Raw genomic sequence first — 22518 nt, 5'->3', positions numbered from 1 at the left:
TTGGGTAATAGGGAAAACAAATGGAATATTGGCCTTCATTTGAAAAGAAATGTTGTATAAAATATGGAGGGTTTGCTAAAACTATACAAGGTGCTGGTCAGACACAGCTGGAATACTGTGAACAGTTTTGAGCCCCTCATCTAAGGAAAGTTATTCTGCTTTTGGAAGTAGCCCAGAAAAGATTCATTACGCTGATACCTGTATGGAAGAACCCTCTACTGAGGGGATGTCAAGTAAATTGGGCCTGTATTCATTGGAATTTAGAAGATTGAGAGGCAGTCTTCTTGAAACATAAAGTATCAGGATAAATGCAAAAAGATTTTCCCTTGTGGAAGAGTTTAGAAACAGATCGCACAATCTCAAAGGAAGGGGTGATGCACGTTAAACACGAGGAGAAATTTATTTTCTCAAAAACAGTGAATCCGTGAAATTCTTTACTGCAGTGGACTTTTGAGGCTGGATTGTTAAGTGCATTCAAGGCTGAGATTGACAGGACTTTCATCAGTAAGGGAATTGAGGCTTCTGGGAAAAGGCAAGAAAATAGAGTTGAGGATTATTAAATCAGTGATGTACCCATTGAATGGCAGAGTATACTGAATGGGCTGACTGGCCTACTTCTGTCTTATAGTCTTATAACAGGCTGTTAGTAACTAGAAAAGAGGTTGGAACTAGGACTGAAAATAATTGTTTCAGTCTACTCAGGATTTAATTGGAAGAAACTTTTGCTCATCTGGTAAGGGCAGTTGGATAAAATTTAGCAACAATGGAGCAGTCAATAGAGGGGGTAATGAAACAGAACCATGTGTTGTTTCACATTTGGAGACTGATGCTGTGCTTTCAAACAATGTTGCTTATAACAGCACGTCGATGAGAAATAGGAAGGGTCATTGATTAATGCATGGGGACTCCAGAGGTAAGATGCAGGAGTAGAAAGAGAAACCATTGAAAGTGGTATGATTAAATAAGGTTTATCTGACTTTCCTTGAGGAAAGCATAAAGAGAGGTACTGCAATTAGGCATGCCCTTCTGTAGGACAGGGATACTAAGCTGGATTGTTTCTTCTAATTGTCTCATAGTAATGCCTTCCTCTCTTCCACACCCTTCAAAACCCATCCCTCCCCAACCCCCACACCATGAACCCACTCACCACCACAATGAGTGAAGTAGAGGGAAGGAATAATGAACTTCTGAATATCCTGCTGATGTCTAGGCCCTCAAATTTTTGAACATGAGTGAAGCTGGTGCTCTTGAACGTTCATTTCTGAGAAATGAAGATTAATGTTCAAAACCCATGGTGCAGAACTTCCAGGTTGAATATAATCAAAATGACTAAGTAAGTCAGGACTAGTGATTCATTAGGTGATGTCCACTTCTGTTTTATCAGAAATTATCAGTAATTATTTTGATAATTCTGACTAAGTATTGTGTAATCCACATATTCTTTATTTTAGGATCACTTGAGCGTAGATTTGCTGCATAAACACGTGAACTTGCTGCTGCTATATGCATCTGATACCTACAGGCGATCTGCTGTTCTTCTGAAAGAAAGCTTACTAGATAAAAGTGTCACAGCAAAACTACATGGTAAGAATCTCACCTATACATAAAACCTGTATATATCCTGTACATCTGTCTTCACTGAAATTTTGCTATTTTTCATTGTATTATAAACAGATCTTTGGCCCTTGTGCTTATGTAATTTTGCCATCAATTTCATCCCTGTCTAACACACTAACGTAGCCAGAAACCAATTCACAACTTAACTATTTTTCAAAACAAAACTTTTTAAAGGACTGTATGTACGTACAGTATAAAATCTGAAATTACAGAGCATTTGGAAATACATATTGTCGAGCAGTGTCAGATTGGCATCGTGAAGGGGAAATTATCCCTGACAAACTTATTAGAATCCTTTTTTGAGGAGGTAATGTTTATTTACAATATAAACGACTTGGAACAAGAAATTGAATGTACTGTTGTCAAGTTTGCGAGTGACACATAAATAAATGGTAAGGCAAGTGATGAGGACAACACTGTCTGCAAGGATAGATAAACAGGCTAAGTCAGTAAGCTTTGGAATATAATGTGGAAAGATGTAAGCTTATATACTTTAGCAAGAAGAATAAAGGAACTGAATAATATTTTAAACAGAGAAAAAGACTGCAGAAAGCTACAGCACAAGGGGTATCAGGGGTCCTTGTGCATAAATCTCAAAATGCTGGCATCCAATTTTGGCAGATAATAGTGGAAATAGAATATTGACTTTCATTTTAAATGGGATAGAATATAAAAATAGGATAGTCTTGCCAAAAATATACAAAACAATGGTTAGACACACCTTGAGCACTGGAAAAAGTTTTGGTCCCCTTTATATTTAGAAAGATATATTGACATTAGAGGCAGTCTACAGAAGATTTCCTAGCTTGATCCCTGGTATGGAAGGATGAATAGGTTGGGCTTGTAATTGGTGGAATTTAGAAGAATATGAGGCAATCTTATGAGGCTGTGTCTTTAATTATACTGAAGGTTGAAATAGACAGTTTTAATCAGTAAGTGATAGATTGGACTTCGAAGACCTGAAAACAGGCTATCATTAGGGAAGTGACTGGTCCATGCAGGAAATGCAGACCTCAGGCTGAAGAGATAGGTGGAATGGATTGCTGCACAACAAGCACAGGTACATTCCTTGTTATCCTACATTCGTATCAAGGCCCTTGGCCGCTCTAAAAAAGTGCTGGAATTTGAACAGTCCCATCAAGAGCCAAGTCGGAGAGGGGTTTCTTCAGGGAGAATGAGTCTTCTGTAAACTATTAAGAACTTTTCCTACAGTGAACATGAGATTTGGTAAGATAGAAGCCTTATGTCTAATTGACAAAGTGTGGGAGGTGTCAACTGTTACCAGTTTTTCCCTGACTATCAGTCTGAGGAGTGCGAGCAGATTGTCATCCCTACATTGAGTTCTCCCAACCCCAAGCTCTCGCTATTCGTACTTAATCACACTTCTCATTAGCAGGGATTTCTGGTAGTTCATGATCAGTACTCCAGTGGAAGGAGGGCACTTGAGACAACTCATTGTGGTGGGGTCAAACATATTAAGAGATATCTGGATGTCCTTGAAAAATAATTAAGGCGACTGCTTTGAGCAACACATTACAAGGTCAGAAGATTGAGCACAGGTGTTTTCACCTTGCTCTGTGTGGTCCTGTATCAACTTATACAGGACCCTAGAATTGTTGGGGAGCAGGGATTTGGGCTGTTCTTTTACCTGCCTACACCGTTACAGTTCTTGAAGGCTTGTGCCAACCATCTCCAACTGGACAACATTGGATCTTGCTAAAGCATCACATGTCACATGTAGCAGTGCTCCTACCAGGTATGATCCTAGGAGCTATCCTTATCACGGTGGGAGTAAAGGTAAGGTTACCCACTCAGCTCATCAATTTCAGCAATAAAGAAGCGTTACTCCAACCATGAACTCCCGTTGCTGTCCTTAAACCTGCTGCTGCCAAGAGCAGTGGACCAACTGACATAACCCAACTGACAGTGGACATCAGCAAGTTGGAGGAGACCCAGTAGATGCAGCTTGTTTCCACACTTGCCAAGTACTAGACAACTTTGATTAAAAATGATGATGACATTGGGTACTTTAACCTAGTAAACCACAGTATTATGACTAAACATGACTATCCAGTAAAGATTTCTTACCACTGGATCCCAAACCATCACTGGGAAGAAGTCTGGGACGACCTGAAGAAGTCTTTGGATCGAGGTAGCATCCAAGAGTCATCATGCACAGACACCTCCCCCAGTGTCCTTGTGAGAGACAGAAAACTGAGGATCTGTGTTGATTACTGGCACTCAATGTAGACTCAAGCATGCCTACCCTTTGTCAATGATTTCTACAGTCTCGATTTGGCCACAGTTATAACCAGCTACCCATTGCTAATCGAAATCTTGAAAAGACAGCATTACAAGCAAGCACCAGGGAAGTTTAGAATATACAAGAATGCTGCTTGTGCACTGTAATGCCCCTGGTATCTTTGGTTGTATAATTGATAAAGCTTTTGGTAACCTTGAATTTCAGTCCCTCGTTGTGTAACTGGAAGACCAATTTCTCCTTTGGCTCAAAATTCCAAGTTCAAGCTAGGGAAGTGCCAACTTTTCTGGACAAAAATAAAGTATGTGGCCCATACCACTACCAAGGAATAAATTGCTCCTAACGATGAGAAAATCTTAGGGTGGAAGAATGGCCCTGACCTAAGATTCAGAAGGAATCATGAGTTCCTCGGTCCAGCTGGTTACTTCAAAAGGTTTGTGCAAGACAATTGGCCATCCTACTCCATGATTTCCTGAGGAAATCAGAATATTGCAGGAGCAGTTGGGAAAGGATCTAAGAGACGTTATACTTCATGGAGCAACAGAGTTGAAACCCAGCATGTAAAGACTCTTTTTGCACCCTCAAGCAGAAGCTTGTTTCATCATCTTTCCTTGGATACCTGAATTTCCAATTTCCTTTTTGTATTGGAAACCGATTGACCCAGGAAGTAGGGCTGTCACAGATTCAAGAACATAAGAGAATGGTTATCGCTTATCCTTGGCAGAGTCTTAAGCTGAATGAGTGGAATATAGAGATTTACTCCCAATGTGAAACTCCAACCAATAGCTTTTATGGGCTATTTCCTAGAAGTTCAGAGACATTCTGATCACTGCAGTTAACAGACTACAACCCTTTCAGCTACTTTCAGATGTCCGCCAAGTTGGGTGCAACAGACACCAAATTGGCTGCTGAACTTGTGCAATTTTGATTCAAGATCTGGTACAGATCAGCAAAAGTAATGCAAGTGCTTGTACGCTTAGTTGGAAAATTAACTTTGACCTTGGGAGAAAACCAACCCTGCCTGGCTATGGTTGATGTCATGCCCATGCTCCAAGTCAATGGCAGAATTCCAACCCTGATTCCCTTTTGGCATTCAGACTAGGATTCAGCAGAGTGTTACTAATATACTTAAGAATGAAATCCAAACAAGTTCCAGGCGGGTGGAGCCAGGTGTAATTTCACCTTTATCGTCTATTTTGAAAAAGACCATCAGCTTCAGCTGATTGACACAGGCATCAATAACATGAACCATTACTGGAAGGCCATACCCAGTGCCAGCTGAAGAGGGAGTCCCACTAGGCATGGAAACTGTTGAAGCTGAAAAGGATCAGGAGCGAGATGGCGATCTGTATTGGCTGGCTTATTCCAAGAAAAAGGTGAAATAATTCATCCTTCCTGACTGCCTCAAATGTCACCTGTTGGTTGCAGTTCATGATCAAGCATGACATTAAGTAATGAAAAAAACAAATTCCCTCAGAGGGTGGTGTTACAGCATGGGATAGCTGTTGGTATTGATGACTAATGTCATAATTTTGAGAGGTGTACTTTCTCCAAAGCAGGAGAGTGACTTCAGCCCAGTTTGGGATTCATGGTTGCCAAGAGACCTCTAGAATCCTTGCAATGGATTTTTGGTAATAATGGGACTGATCATATTGTACACTGTGGTGTCTTCACAATGTTCAAGGTCAGGTCAGGCCAGTCCCACAAATGACCAAAACGCCTCCACTACAGCCAGAGTGTTTATGCGTGATTTATTGTCTGTTTGTGTTCCATATTGGATGTGAAGTGATCAGAGGCACAGTTTCCAGAGCAAGATCCTACTAGAGCTTTGCAACTTCTATGGCATTGATAAGAGACGCATCCAGAGTGTAATGGACAGTGCTAAAGATTCAGCTGTACTCTACATGACTGTCTGCACTCCTTGCCTCTTGAGTAAATGAACGTGACTTGAGTCCCTTCTGGTGCTGGTTTATGTAGTGATTGCAACAAGGTCAGCCACGTGGACCTCATAGAATGTGAGTTCCCTGATTGGGGCTGTTAATCTAATACAGTCAATCATAGACCTGGCTGATAGATATAGCAGGAGTGCCAGACATCCTGTTCACTTCACTTTCTGAAGAAGGGTCCAGACCCAAAACATCAGCTTTCTTGCTCCTTTGATGCTGTTTGGCCTGCTGTGTTCATACAGCTCTACACCTTGTTATCTCTGTTCACTGAGAACTTGCTCTGAGGGAGCTGGATCAGTGTCGAGGACTCTCCACGTGTAAATAAAAGGTGACTTGGTAACTGGATACCAGCCTTTTTGGAGTTATTTCAGTTTATGCTTATGTAGCATCCAACACTCATCCATGGGTTTTTTTTCTCCACACTGTCAGTTTATTCTGTCTGCTTAGATTGACGACATCTTCTGATGGGGATGGTCAGGTTAATGAGTAGATAGCTGAGCATCATTTGAGGCTGAGCCAGGTGATTGGAATAAATGTAATTTGAGGTCTGAGAGAAGTGCCGAGAAGAAAAAGACTGACCGATCACAAGACTGACAGGATTGACCTCAGAAATTGGAACAGCAGTGGTCAGAATAAGATACAGGATGTGTGGGAACGTGAAGCCCACCGAATCATCAAGTCACAGCTGACTCCATTCGTGCTGTTGAATTGATAGCTGGAGAACAGCCTCTGAAAGTGGTTCAGAAGAAATTTGTTTGAAGCCAGGAGTCTGGTGAATGATGTGAAGGCAAACCACACCCTCGCTGGTGTCAAAGAGCCTGAAGTGTTCGTGCATAATGGCTCCAGTGGTGGTGTCAGATATTGATGTGGAATCCTGGAATTACCTGTTTGTTTTTGAATCCAAGAGATGCTTTCAATTTGGAGAGGCCTAAGGCAGAAATTGAAGTGACAAGTGCTGCCAATCATATGTCTCCTAAAACTTTGACCACAAGCCGAAAGTGGACAATTTGCCGCAGTGCCTGGATGCCTTGGAAATTTCCAGTACAGATACAATACTGAGAAGGTCTTAAGTAAATCTGTACATTGCCACAACCCTTACTGTTTGTCCAGACAGTAGTTCGAGAAAATACTACCATTAATGTGAATTTGAACTTTCTAGCCACCATGGCACAATTGAAACATGCAGCTGCTTAGCAGTGTGCTAAATGTCATTGCAGTCCCGGCAATGACTTCAAGCGGGCAGTGTGAAATGGGACCTTCAGCAGGTGGTAGCGTTATTGGGGGGAAATGAGCTAGGGATCTGCAGTTTTCCAGACCACCACCAGCAAGAGGAGGGAGGGAAGCTAGAGCAGTTGAATACATTGTCACTGGAAAGAAAGGGTCGCTTTTGTGGGGAGCAGACAGGAATTCGGCAGCCCATTGTAATCCACGTGATTGTTCCATGTACATAGTGTATATAAATCCTTGTTTATCCTTCATTTCCCTCCCTGTTTCTAATGACCTGCTCTCAGTAAAATGAATCTGTGCTTCGTGATCTTTAAACCAGGGTTGTATCAAATCTCATGTTACAAGAGCATGGGTTCTGAGTTTCTGTGCAATATTATTCCCTTGCCTGACTGCACAGATTACCAAGTTAATTCAGATATTGATTTTTGTGAAAGCATGCTGTAACACTGATTTCAATGTTCTCCTGCATGTTATTGCACTTCAATATACATTGTGGTTCAGTGTTTTAAGAGGTTAGGTGATGTGATGAGGCACCGCATAAATGAGTTTATTACTGTAACCCCAGAATTCTGAATAAGTTATGCATTTTGTATGTTCAGAACACTAGTAATACTTTTGCAGATTTTTAAAGTAAATTTAGTGATTCCTCTGTATTAAGCTGCTATATCCAGTATTTAATTTATATAAATTACAAGTCACAGAATATAAGTTTGTTTCAGTTTTTATATTGCTAGATCGCAATTGTGTGCAAAGTTCTAGTTAAGTATTTTGTGTCACACAGGAATCTGATTTTAATGACTTAAATTTTTCTTGTGTTTAATATCAATACAAAGAAGCAACATATAGGTATAAAATTAGCATTCTGTTCAATGGCTAGTAAAAACTTTGGTGCTTCAATATCTTGTATTTTATTACTTTTTCCTTTTTAGGTATTCTTTTTAACTCTGCGGCTGGAAGTGTGTTGTGTCAAGTGATCTACTCCCTTCTATTGTTACCTGTTAGCATTGTGCGACCTTTACTGGGCAATCTTCTAGATCTGCTCCAACCACTTGATCATCTAATCCGGCTTTTACCAGCTGCTATGTCATTGGAGGAGCAGGAACTTGAATGGGCAATGCATGGTTAGTTCATCTGATTTTAATTCCCTCATTTTAGCGAAATTTTCTCTTCAAAAGAAGGTGAGAAGTTGCACAAGTCAAATTTTCTGCATTATTAAAAGTGAATTTGGGAAGGGGCTGAAATGAGTACTCTTAGAAATCAAAAATTAGGTTACACAGAGACTTGAGCTCCTTTGTACTGCAGCTATTACACTTTGGCAGCTGTAGTATGTAGAAGGAACGTACAATTTGTACCACTGCTATCATTTTGTTCCTGGTCACTGGTAAGCCAGTGAAAGACCACCTTATTCAGATGTGTAATTGTCGTGTGGAAGCTGATGGAGTTGGCCACAGAATATATCCCGTATGGGGTGATAGCAGAGATTTTGGTTACTTCATCTGTAACTGTGAAACTGTTGACAATTGTTAGAAAATTGTAGGGAAAACCAAACAAAATCATCAGGGATAACAAGTTGTACAGCTGGATGAACACAGTAGGCCAAGCAGCATCCGAGGAGCAGGAAAGCTGACGTTTCGGGTCTAGACTCTTCTTCAGGCATTTCATTCTGGGCTTTGCAGAAGCACTTCATACTCTAGGTATCTGTGGTCTTCCTGTACTCCAGCATGGAGAATTGGCACATAATTTTCTTGACATAGACAGAGTTTGCTTCTAGGTTGCATTAACTCAGTTCACATAGAAATCTCAAATGTTAGCTGGAATGTCACTTAACTTAAGTTCCCACAAAAGTCTAAATTGCTATTATTCAGGTTTTTGTTGGGGAGAGATTTGAACAACAGTCTTGTGACTACAATGGGGTCCTTGGAATCAGGCAAAGAGTGCAGAGATGATCCGGAATGAAGAATAGCATTGGCCACACTGCTTACTCAATCCACATATCTGACATGCTGCCTTGTCTAAGGATCAGTAGATATGTGCTGCTAGAATGTGACAGACTATGTTCCGCTTGAAAGGCAGAAGCTTTGCCTCCACCGTTTTGTTAGAGGCGACTAAGTAAGGGAACCTGGATAATTTTGATTGAGAGCAGAGGCCAGCACAGTGGTTCAGTTTGAAAAGCAGATTTTTTTAATGCTATTTGGGGTGGCACGGTGGCTCAGTGGTTAGCACTGCTGCCTCACAGCACCAGGGATCCAGGTTCAATTCTAGCCTCAGGCAGCTTTCTGCATGGGTTTCCTCCCACAGTCCAGAGATGTGCAGGCTAGGTGGATTGGCCATGCTAAGTTGCCCATAGTGACCTGGGATGTGTAAGTTAGGTGGATTAGCTTTGGGAAATGCAGGGTTACAGGGAAAAGTGAGGTGGGCGAGTCTGGGTGGAATGTTCTTTGGAGAGTCAGCATGGATTTGTTGGGCCGAATGGCCTGTTTCCCATACTGGGGATTCTGTGATTTTCCTCAGTCGTTGGTATTTGCTGCTGGCCCAAAGCAAAGCTGCTCATAAAGATCCAGCAGTCTCCATGGTGTAAATTTTACTAACACATAATAATACATTCTCTTGGAAATTCATTTTAAAAATAGCATTTCATTAAGCTGTTAGAATATTTAACATAAAACTGTACAGCACAGGAATGGGCCCTTCGGCCCACAATGTTGTGCCAAATATCATGTCGAATCAAACTAATCCCTTCAGCCTGCCCCTGGTCCATATGCCTCCATTCCTTGCATATTCATGTGTTTATCTAAAAGTCCCTTAAATACCCCTATTGTATCTGCCTTCACCACCACCCCTGGCAGTGGGTTCCAGTCTGCTCCTCTGTGTAAAAGACTTGCCCCTCACATCTCCTTTGAATTTCCCCCTCATCTTAAATGCATGCCCCCTAGTATAAGACATTTCAACTCTGGGGAGAAAAGATTCTAACTGTCATCCCTATCTGTGCATCTCATAATATTATAGACTTATATCAAGTCTCCGCTCAGCTTCCACCGCTACAGAGGAAACGACCTGAGATTTTTCTAGCCTCTCCTTACAGTTCATACAGCCTCTGCTTATAGCTCATACATTGTGAAATGATTGTCATATGCTGCTATGAGAGGGTTGCCAACATGCCAGGAATGTGCAGATTGTCTTAACAGTAAATATTGCACAGGCTAGGCTTGTGCCTCTTGGAGTTAGAAGAGCAAGAGGAGGCTTGGTAAAAACCTAGGAGGTCCAGAAGGATTTGAGAGGCTAAATGTGGGAGTGGATGGATATGGACAAAGGGGAGGCAGAAGGGCTTAGTTTAATTTGGAATCATGTTCGGCACAACATTGTGGGCCAAAGGGCCTGTTCCTGCGCTGTACAGTTCTATATACTAATCTAGAGTCAGAGGCCGCAGTTGAGACTTCGCATTGCCCTCGTGGCAGACTGGTACAAATGATGAAGTCCTATTGTATCATAGGTGAGCTGGCAAGATGCATACAGAATTGGAGACAACAAGTGCAGGGCTGGATGAACACAGCAGGCCAAGCAGCTACATAGGAGCAGAAAGGCTGACGTTTCGGGCCTAGACCCTTCATCAGAAAAGGGGGAGGGGTATCTGAAATAAATAGGGAGACATTGGGAGGGGGATAGGTGGCGAGGAAACAAACAGGTCGAAGAGGCGGGGATGGAGCCAGTAAAGTTGAGTGTAGGTGGGGAGTTAGGGAGGGGATAGGTCAGTCCAGGGAGGACGGACAGGTCAAGGGGCGGGATGAGGTTAGTAGGTAGGAGATGGAGGTGCGGCTTGAGGTGGGAGGAGGGGATAGGTGGGAGGAAGAACAGGTTAGGGAGGCGGGGACGAGCTGGACTGGTTTTGGGATGCGGTAGGGGGAGGGGAGATTTTGAAGCTTGTGAAATCCACATTGATACCATTGGGCTGCAGGGTTCCCAAGCAGAATATGAGTTGCTGTTCCTGCAACCTTCGGGTGGCATCATTGTGGCACTGCAGGAGGCCCAGGATGGACATGTCGTCTGAGGAATGGGAGGGGGAGTTGAAATGGTTCGCGACTGGGAGGTGCAGTTGTTTATTGCGAACCGAGCGTAGGTGTTCCCCGATGTAGAGGAAGCCACACCGGGTACAGCGGATGCAGTATACCACATTGGCAGATGTGCAGGTGAACATCTGCTTGATGTGGAAAGTCTTCTTGGGGCCTGGGATGGGGGTGAGGGAGGAGGTATAGGGGCAGGTGTAGCACTTCCTGCGGTTGCAGGGAAAAGTGCCGGGTGTGGTGGGGCTGGAGGGGAGTGTGGAGCAGACAAGGGAGTCACGGAGAGAGTGGTCCCTCCGGAAAGCAGATAAGGGTGGGGAGGGAAAGATGTCTTTGGTGGTGGGGTCGGATTGCGGATGGCGAACGTCAGCCTTTCTGCTCCTATGATGCTGCTTGGCCTGCTGTGTTCATCCAGCCCTGCACCTTGTTGTCTCGGATTCTCCAGCATCTGCAGTTCCTACTGTCTCTGGATACAGAATTGGCTTTGTCAGAGGAGACAGGATGGTGGAAGGATGCTTTTTGGAATGGAGGGCTGTGACTAGTGGTGTTCCACAGGGATCAGTACTGGGACCTTTGCTGTTCATGGTCAACATAAATGTTTTGGAGGAAAACATGGCTGGTCTCATTTCTGATGAAGGGTCTAGGCCCGAAACGTCAGCCTTTCTGCTCCTATGATGCTGCTTGGCCTGCTGTGTTCATCCAGCTCTGCACCTTGTTGTCTCGGATTCTCCAGCGTCAGCAGTTCCTACTTTCTCTGGTCTCATTAGTAAGTTTGCAGATGATACAAAGATTGGAGTTGTGCATAGTAAGGAGCATTGTCAGAGGATATAGCAGGATATAGATCAGTTGGAGGCATGGGCAGAAAAATGGCAGATCGAGTTTAATGCAGATAAATGTGAGGGGATGCATTTTGGAAGGTCAAGTATGGCTGGAAATAATAGTGAATGGCAGAGCCCTTAGAAGTATTGATATGCAGAGGGATATGGGTGTGTGGGTCCACAGATCACTGAAGGTGGCAGCGCAGGTAGATAAGGTAGTGAAAAAAGCCTATGGCATGCTTGCCTGCATTGGAAGGGACACTGATTATAAGGATAGACAAGTTATGCTGCAGCTTTATAGAACTTTAGTTCGACCACACTTGGAATACTTGCATACAGTTCTAGTCACCACACTACCAGAAGGATGTGGATGCTTTGCAGAGCGTATAGAAAAGGTTTACCAGGATGTTGCCTGGTATGGGGGATTTTCAGTTATATGGAAGAGTGAATAGACTGGATTTGTTTTCACTGGAACACAGGAGGTTGAGAGGTGACCTGATAGAAGTTTATAAGATTGTGAATGGCATGGATATAGTGGAAAATATGAAGCATTTTTCCAGGTTGGAGGGGTCAATTAGTAGACGTCACAAGTGCAAGGTGCAGAGGGGCAAGTTTAAAATCGATGTGTGAGGCACATTTTTCACACAAAGGGTGGTGAGTGCCTGGACCGCACTGCCATGGAGGGTGGTGGAAGCAGACACAATACCAGCTTTCAAGAAACACCTGGACAGATACATGAATAGGAAGGAAATAGAGGGGAAAGGATCCTGTAGGTGAAGGCAGTTTTAGTATCGAAGGGCAAAATGGCTTATTCCTGCTTCTCATTGTATATTTTAGGAAATTCAGAAATTATCATGGAATCATAGAATCCCTACAGTGTGAAAGCAAGCTATTCAATGCATCAAGTCCATGTGGACCCTCCGAAGAGCATTCACCCAGACCCATGCCGCTCCCCTGTGCCTGTAACCCTACATTTCCTATGGCTAACTCACCTAGCCTGCACATCCCTGGACAGTATATGGGCAATCTACCATGGCTAATCCGCCTAACCTACACATCTCTGGACTGTGGGAGGAAACTGAAGCACCTGGAGGAACCCGCACAGACATGGAAAGGGCATGCAAACTCCACACATTCATCCTAAGGGGGCAGAATTGATCCACTATCCCTAGTGCTGTGAACCACTGAGCCACCATGCCACCCACCCTGGTGGTTCATAGTTTGTTGTGCAAGATTATATATTAGCAAATGTTTTTAGTTAGATGAGTCTCGCTGTCTTGCGCCCGCGTGCTCCCTTTCTCACGCGCACTGACACACCCACGTACTTGCTCTCTCTCTCTGTCTCTCTCTCTCGAATCTATGGGGTGAATTTGTATTTGTAGATACTTTTTTTGTTGAAAAAGCGCATAATTTATACACAGTCAGTCAATATGGCGTTGTATAAATTCCTACTTTAGAAATAAAATCAGTCTGACTTCAAAATAACACACACACAGATTCTAAACAAGGCTCACACTTAACATGAGATAACGAGGTGTAGAGCTGGATGAACACAGCAGGCCAAGCAGCATCAGAGGAGCAGGAAAGCTGACGTTTCAGGTCTGGACCCTTCTTCAGAAATGGGGGAGGGGAAGGGGATTCCGAAATAACAAGGGAGAGAGGGGGAGGTGGATAGAAGATGGATAAAGGAGAAGATAGGTGGAGAGGAGACAGACAGGTCAAAGAGGCGGGGATGGAGCCAGTAAAGGTGAATGTAGGTGGGGAGGTAGGGAGGGGATAGGTCGGTCCAGGGAGACGGACAGGTCAAGGAGGCGGGATGAGGTTAGTGGGTGGGAGATGGGGTGGGGCTTGAGGTGAGAGGAATGGTTAGGGAGGTGGGGACGAGCTGGGCTGGTTCCTGTTGTCGCCTCCTCTACATTGGGGAAACCAAGCGGAGGCTTGGGGACTGCTTTGTGGAACACCTACGCTCGATTCGCAACAAACAACTAACTACACCTCCCAGTCGCGAACCATTTCAACTCCCCCTCCCACTCCTTGGACGACGTGTCCATCCTGGGCCTCCTGCATTGCCACAATGATGCCAGCCGAAGGCTGCAGGAACAGCATCTCCTATTTCGCTTGGGAACCCTGCAGCCCAATGGTATCAATGTGGACTTCACAAGCTTCAAAATCTCTCCTCCCCCGACCGCATCCCAAAACCAGCCCAGCTCGTCCCCGCCTCCCTAACCATTCCTCCCACCTCAAGCCCCACCCCATCTCCCACCCACTAACCTCATCCCGCCTCTTTGACCTGTCTGTCTCCTCTCCACCTATCTTCTCCTTTATCCATCTTGTATCCACCTCCCCCTCTCTCCCTATTTATTTCAGAATCCCCTTCCCCTCCCCCATTTCTGAAGAAAGGTCTCGACCCAAAATGTCAGCTTTCCTGCTCCTCTGATGCTGCTTGGCCTGCTGTGTTCATCCAGCTCTACACCTTGTTATCTCAGATTCTCCAGCATCGGCAGTTCCTACTATCTCACACTTAACATGCATTGTCTGACCTAAAATGTCACCTCTGCTTTACACTGATCAAACCTTTAGTTCTCTCAGGACCGTAACTTGAAAGGAATTTGGGGATTTACATATACATTAATCAATTCAAACTTTCTAACTGATTAAAGATGTAACAGCATCTTAGATTTATTTAGTACATCCTTATCAATAGTGTGAACCATTGATCTTTTACTTATAAATTCCGTGTGCGATACTACCCCCTCACTAACATCTGCAGAAGGTCTGAGGCTCCGAAAGCTACTGATTTCAAATAAACCTGTTGGACTACAATCTGGTGTTGGCATTGGAAGTGCAAGTTGATACATTGTAGAGAACTGAGCATTTGGGCAATCAACTGTTGTTGTTTTAACCAATTGAAGCATCACAAAATGCAGAGTCCAAGAACAAAGGTTGAGAATGTGTGGTAAATCAGGTATAGAAATTAGAGAGGGAAAGAAAAATTGGATTGAGGGAGGAAAAATAAGAGACCAAGAAACATAATTTTAAATGTTATATCTTTAAAATTTCCAGCAACAATAGGGAATGAAACTTCATACTTAGCTTTTAGTGTCACAGAGGATGACTAAAAGCAATTAATAACTACTGCATTGTTAGAAAGGCAGTTAAGAATGCACTGGACAAGATTTATTTTTCTGAGATGAGCTTGATTGTTCCCATGCAAGTACAGCAAATTTAAGCGATTGAGTGCCTCTCTGATGAGCTAAGAAGTAATATGCCATTTTCACAAATTTAATGGCAGAGTGCCACAATCTGGCAGGAGTTTTGGGATTTCCACATTTAATATTGCATCTGACCTTGGCTGAAGTTGCTGTAGCATTTATGCATGCCAAGTGCTATTTTCCTTGTTATTTCTATTTATGTTGTGCCTATGTATAAAGTCGAGATGTCACTTGCAGAATTAAGTGGTTAAAATGTAATGAGAAATTGTTAATAACTTGTGTTCCTTAGAATCTGAAAACAGTCCAGAAAAATCCATTTCAACTGATGCTAAGTCTTGGATTTGGCTAATTGATATGGAACGGACGATTTCCTTCACTGTCGGGCAATGTCTTGGAGAAATGCTGCAAGGTCCTATTTGTTCAGTGGAAGAAGGGAATTCTGCATACTGGCTACAAAGCCAACTCCTCAGCAATGGACTTGAAATTGACTCTGAGCAACTTGGTAGGCTAATGTTTTTATTTCCCTTGTACCATTTTAGAAATCTGTAACAGACTAAGTCTTGACCGAGCTTTCACCAAGTGTTTTAATCCACTACAATAAATGCTGCACGTTTTTCTGTACAACTTCACTGCAAGTAATTTTCATTAATATTTTGATCACCAAAGTATTTTGTTTCTAGTAATTGTTGTCGGTGAGTTCTCCCACATCAGCTCCTAGAGTGGATACAACACATGCGGTTAAACTCATTAGTGATGTGGGCTAATCAGTTTTGCATTAAATTTATCAAAAACGCTAGAAAAGTATTTAAAGAAAATAAATTAATTGGACATTTAGGCTATTACTTATTTTGAAACTGCAATGGTTTGGCATTCAGGTATCCCTCTAGAACATGGTGATTACACTTAAACACAAAATACTGTGAAGCATTTTCAGATATCCTGGGAGCATGGTTTGATGGTGGGAGACAGAGGGTGGTGGCGGAGGGTTGCTTTTAGGACTAGAAGCACGTGGCCAACGGTGTTCCACAGGGATCGGTATTGGGTACACTTTCATTTGTCATTTATATAAATAATTGAATGAGAATAGAGGAGGCATGGTTGGTAAGTTTTTATGGATGACCACTAAAATTTGTGGTATAGTGGACAGTGAAGAAGGATTTCTAAGATTACAAAGAGGTCTTGATCAATTGGGTGTCATGCGCTGAGTGGCGGTGGATGGAGTTTAATCTGGATAAATTGCGAGCAATTGCATTTTTGTAAAAACCAACAAGGGCAGGACTTATACAGTTAATGGTAGGGCCCTGAGTAGTGTTGTAGAGCAGAGACACCTAGGGGTTCAGGTACATAATTCTCTGAAATTTGCTTCACAGTTAGAGAGGGTGATTAACAAGGCATTTAGCACACTTGCCTTCATTGCTCAGAGCTTTGGGTATAGCAGTTGGGATGTCATGTTGAGGTTCTACAGGATGTTGGTGAGGCTTTTTCTGGAGTATGTGTGCAGTTTTGGTTGCCTTGCTATAAGAAGGATATTGTTAAATTGGAGAAGGTTCAGAAAAGATTTACCAGGATGTTGTCGGGAATGGAGGGTTTGAGTTTTAAAAATAGTTTGGATAGGCTGGAACTTTTCACTGGAGCTTAAAAGTTTGAGGGGTGACTTTTTGTAGAGGCTTATAAAATCATGAGGGACATAGATAATGTTAATAGCAAGGGTCTTTTCTCTCGGGTGATGAGTTCAAAACTGAGGGACATATTTTTAAGGTGAGAGGAGAAAGTTTTAAAAAGGACGAGGCCCAAACCTTTTACACAGTGGTTAGTATTTAGAATGAACTGCCAGAGAAAGTGGTGGATGCAGGGAAAGTTAGAACATTTAAGACATTTGGATAAGCACATGAATAGGAAAGGTTTGGAGGAATATGGGCAAAATGCAGGCAAGTGGGACTTGTTTAATTTGGGAACATGGTCAGTGTGCACTGGTTGGATCGAAAGGTCCATTTTCATGGTATATCACTCTATAACTCTATTAAATGTGCAATGAAAGTGTAGGACAGCCCTTTCCAAAATGGCTGTATTGGATCCATCATCATTTAGCTCTTTACAAAAAATATTCATCTTTCTTTTAAATTTACTGATATTATAGAGTTTCTATTTAACTATCTCTCACAGAGATTAGTCCATAAATTCACCATATGTTATATGAAGTAGTTAAATCTAAATGATCTACTTTCCCTCCACTAAGCTAGAGTCTACTTTCCTCTGTGTCAGTTTGTGGTTCTGTTGAGTAATTGCTATTGAGTATGATCAGTGTTGGAAAAGGTTGAGACTCCTGCAGCTTTCTTGACAGTTCCTGTTTTTTTTAAAAACCCAATGACGGGATGTGACTGTTTTTGACATAACCAGCATTTGTTGTCCATCCCAAATAGCCATTATGGTGACCTTGTGCTTGAATAAATGCAGCCCATGTGACATAGGTACACCCACAGTGCTGTGCGGAACAGCTTTTTAGGTTCTTGATATGACAATATTAAAGAATGGCGATATAGTTCCAAGTCAGTGGTGTATGGTGAATGGAGGGAAATTTGCAGACTGCTGTTTCCATGCATTTTTTTTTCCTATTCATTTGTGGGATGTGGGCATCGCTGGCTGGCCAGCGTTTCTTGCCCATCATCAGTTGCCTTTGAGAAGGTGGTGGTGAGCTGCCTTCTCGAACCACTGGAGTCCACCTGCTGTGGGTTGACCCACAGTGCCATTAGGGAGGGAATTCCAGGATTTTGACCCAGCGACAGGGACGGAATGGTGATATATTTCCAAGTCCAGATGATGAGTGGCTTGGAGGGGAACTCCAAGATGGTGGTGGTCCTATATATTTGCTGCCCTTGTCCTTCTAGATAGAAGTGGTCATGACTTTGGAAGGTGCTGTCTGAGGATCTTTGGTGAATTTCTGCAGTACATCTTGTAGATAATATAAACTGCTGCTACTGAGATTCGGTGGTGGGGTGGGGGGAGTGTATGCTTATGGATGTAGTGCCAATCAAGTCGGCTGCTTTGTCCTGAATGGTGTTGAGTTTCTTGAGTGTTGTTAGGGCTACACTCATCCAGGCAAATGGGGAGTATTGTATCGCACTCCTGACTTGTGCCTTGTAGATGGTGGACAGGCTTTGAGGAATCCGGAAATGATGAGCTATTTGCTGTAGTATCCCTAGCTTCTGACCTGCTTTTGTAGCCACTGTTTGTGGTGACTGCAGTTGAGTTTCTGGTCAGTCATAGCTGCCAGGGTGTTGATAATGGGGAATTCAGTGATGGTAACACTGTTGAATGCCAAAGGGCAGTGGTTAGATTGTCTCTTATTTGTGTTGGTCATAGCCTGGCAGTTGTATCGCGCGAATGTTACTTATTTGCCACTTGTCAGCCCAAGCCTGGATATTGTCCAGATCTTGTTGCATTTGAAAATGGACTGCTTCAATATCTGAGGAGTCACGCATGGTGCTGAACATTGTGCAATCATTGGCGAACATCCCTACTTCTGACCATAAAATGGAGGGAAGGTCATCGAAGCAGCTGAAACTGGTTGGGCCTAGGACACTACCCGGAGGAATCCTGCAGAGCTGTCCTGGAGCTGAGATGATCTGATGTCCAACAACCGCGACCATCCTCCTGTGTGTCAAGTATGACTCCAACCTCTGGAGAGTTTGCCCCCGATAACCACTGCTTCCAGTTTTGATAGGGGTCCTTGATGCCACACTCAGTTGAATGTAGCCTTGATATCAAGGGCTGTCACTCTCTCCACGCTTCTGGAATTCAGCTCTTTTGTCTATGGTTGAACCACTGTAATGCGGTCAGGAGCTGAGTGGCCCTGGTGGAAACCTAACTCGGCGTCACTGAACAGGTTTTTTTCTGAGCAGCTGCTGCTCGGTAGCACTGTTGATGACCCGTTCCATCACTTTACTGATGATTGAGAGAAGACTGATGAGGTGGTAATTGGCCAGGTTGGATTTGTCCTGCTTTTTATGAACGAGACATTACTTAGGCAATTTTTCACATTTTCAGGTAGATACCAGTGTTGTAACTGTACTGGAACAGCTTGGCTAGGGGAGCGGCAAGTTCTGGAGCACAAGTCTTCAGTACTATTGCTGGAATGTTGTCAGGGCGTGTAGCCTTTGCAATACCCAGTGTCTCTAACCGTTTCTTGATATTATGTGAAGTGAATCAACTTGGCTGAAGACTGGTATCTGTAATGCTGGGGACCGCTGGAGGAGGCCGAGATGGATCGTCAACTCGGCACTTCTGGCTGAAGATTGCCGCGATTGATTGATCCATTGATTGTGGGATCCCTTAGCTCCATCTATCACTTGCTGCTTATGCTGATTTGCATGCATGTGGTCCTGTTTGGTGGCTTCACCAAGTTGACACCTCATCTTCAGTTAAGTTTGGTGCTGCTCCTGGCATGCCCTCCTACATTCTCTAGTATTGATCCCCTGGTTTGATGGTAAAGATTGAGTGGGGAATATGCTGGGCCATGAGGTTACAGATTGTGCTGGAGTACAATTCTGCTGTTGATGGCCCACAGCGCCTCATGGTTATCCAGTCATGAGTTGCTCGACCTATTGGAAGTCTATCCCATTTAACACAGTGATAGTGCCACACTACATGATGGAGGTTATTCTCAACGTGAACGCAGGTCTTTGCCTCCACAAGGATGTGTGGTGGTCACTCTAACCAATACTGTCATGGACACATGCAACTGCAGCTGGCAGATTGGTAAGGATGAGCTCATCTGCCCCTTGTATTTTTAACTGGTTAAGCTTGGTGCTTTGGAAGGTGCTGGCAAAAGAAGCTCTTCCCTCTTTTAGCATTATTCAATTCTCTCTTCTTTGCCCTTTCATCTGTGGGACAGTAGTCATGTACATCTTGCTTGCTGTGCACATCCAGAATATAATCTCCACTCACGCTACTAATACATGTGAATTTGAAAATTTGGTTTTTGGTTTTGAAGCATGAAAGCTTTGTCAGCTGTATATTTAACTCTGGAATATATCAAATGAGGAACAGTAAATCATAGTTCTATCTGCTCTAAGCTGATTGACCTACTCCTGCTTGTATTTCCTGTGTCCCTTTGTTCGAACAATGTTTGCAACGTTCTTATCTTTATAGCAGAAAATTATTTTATTTTGCATGTATTGTTTCCTTGCTGCAGATTTACTCATGAATTGTCTCACTGGAAAAGCGTTGGCTGGCTCTATGGAACGGAAGTCTTTTGAGTTCCGAGTTTCTGAAGACACTGCAGCACTTATAGATATCGCATTGGGTACCTCAGTAGAACCAGGGTACAAAATCTGGAGGAGAATGCAGGTTTACGCCAACAGCAGTGGTAATTTTTGACTCTTGCATAATTTCATCCAATGCTGTTTTATCGCTTGTCTAGCTTTTCTGAACGTTCTATTGTTTTGATGCAATTTATTATGAATTAAATAATTAGTTGAAGCGAGCTTTGATAGATTTAATCTCATTATGAAATGTTGCTATGTGATTCCCTTTTAAATGGAGCTGAAATTATAGCTGGCTGTGAACAGGAAAGGTAGTTAGTAGCCTAAGTTTAGTTAAATAATATTTTGTATAATTGGATCATCTTTGTGCTACTGTGAAAAAGACGTGTTTTGTGCTTAGCAGATTAAGTTGAGTTGTGTATCTGTCAATTTAGTTATTCGATAATTTTGAGCAGCTCCGAACTGGGCCTTCATGAAGCAATGGGGGCCATTAGCAAGAACAAAATTGTATTCTGATTTAAACTATAATACTATTGCCCAGTATTTCCTTTACTTTTATCATTACCATTGAATTGGGGAAATCCACCCTGCTTCACTGAGGAGGGCAGAATAGCAATAAGCAAACTGAAAAATGACATAGCAAGTTGGATCCTCAAACAAAAGACTACTCAAGCTAAAAAATGAAACCAGAATGCAATGGACATTGTTAAGTGGTCCCATGACCAATAGATCAGATCAAAGTTCTTCAGTTCTGTTGCTGCCAGTCATGAATGATAATGGAAAATTAAATAATGAAGTGGAGGAGGAGGCTGCACAAATATTCCCATGGTGGAGGAGCCCAGCATATCAGTGCAAACTATAAGGCTGAAGCATTTGCGATCATAATAAGCCAGAAGTGATTGGATGATTCATCTCAGGCTCCTCCTGAGGCCCTCAGCATCCAATATGGCAGCTCCCACAAGTTTGATACATCCCAAATGATATCAAGAGACAACTGAAGGCACTGGTTACAGTGAAGGCTCTGGGCCCCAACTATATCCTGGCTGTAGTACTGATGGTTTGTGCTCTTGTACTAGCCTTGTCCCTAGCCAAGCTGTTCCTATAGTTACATCAGTAGCATCTGTGTAGTAATGTGGAAAATTGGCCATGTATATGCTGTCCACAAAAATCGATGGTTTGTTTCTCTTACCCACATGCTACAGATGTGCCCGTGTGCACATAAAATACCATCACCATCACTGCTCTTCCTTGGCAGCTAACATTCTGTCCCATGAGTTTAACTTCTGCCATGCCAAATAATAAAATTGGATTTATTAAATCTGGTTATTTATTGGCTGGGGTCAAGAATTTATCATGAAATTTATACAATGAAGGCTGCTTCAAATGAGCTAATTTGATTCGTAGTTGAGAAGTTTTCTTCAGTTAAGAATTGCATAAGAAGTATTTTGATTACATTAAACAATTGTTTGATTTGCTTTGTTTCAGAATGGGAACATGGTACAAATGGAGATCATTTGTTGGACACAGTGTCCCGTTTTGTTCTTGCAGTATTACTCAAGCACACAGGATTATTTCAAGAGGCGTGCAAAGATGACCGGTAATTTCAATAAATGTAAAGAAGAACAGGCAGGCCCTCTGATGGGGAGAAAGGAAGGACCTCAAATTTAAAGTTTTCTGGTTGACTAAAAAATAGAGATTAAAATGAAATAAATTATGATAAATGGCTTTTTCATAACACAGTAAAGAACCAAGCTGAATACCAAAAGTACAGAGGAGGGCTTAAAAAAAAATCCAAGTGGGTGAAGGTTCATTGCACTCCCTCAATGGCAATGATATCTTTCCTGAAAACAGGAGACCAAAACTGCACGCACCACTCCAGGTGCAGACTTACTAAGCTTGAATCAAGACTTCATTACTCCTGTACTCAAATCCTCTTGCAATAAAGGTCAGCATTCCACCAGCTTTCCTAAAAGCTTGTTGCAGCTGTATGTTAGCTTTCAGTGATTTATCAATAATGTCAACTAGGTCCCTTTGTACACCCACCCCTTCTATCTTCTCACCATATAAATACTCCATACATCTGTTTTGACTACTGAAGTGGATAACATCACATGTTTCC

General features: G+C 42.7%; 1 protein-coding gene across 1 annotated transcript in view; it reads left to right on the top strand.

Moving 5' to 3' along the window:
• Positions 1–22518, top strand: part of LOC109911101 (probable E3 ubiquitin-protein ligase HERC1) — a 266602-nt gene that overhangs the window by 60469 nt on the left and 183615 nt on the right. Inside the window, exons 15-19 of the mRNA XM_048621230.1 lie at positions 1452–1584; positions 7980–8171; positions 15428–15640; positions 20330–20503; positions 21885–21996. Of these exons, the coding sequence (XP_048477187.1) occupies positions 1452–1584; positions 7980–8171; positions 15428–15640; positions 20330–20503; positions 21885–21996 (824 nt within the window). The remainder of the gene's footprint in view (positions 1–1451; positions 1585–7979; positions 8172–15427; positions 15641–20329; positions 20504–21884; positions 21997–22518) is intronic.

This window comes from Rhincodon typus, chromosome 1 (genome assembly GCF_021869965.1).
Source record: "Rhincodon typus isolate 14 chromosome 1, sRhiTyp1.1, whole genome shotgun sequence".
Taxonomy (NCBI): Eukaryota; Metazoa; Chordata; class Chondrichthyes; order Orectolobiformes; family Rhincodontidae; genus Rhincodon; species Rhincodon typus.
The sequence above is the reverse complement of the archived record's forward strand: the minus strand, read 5'-3'. Positions and strand labels throughout refer to the sequence as shown.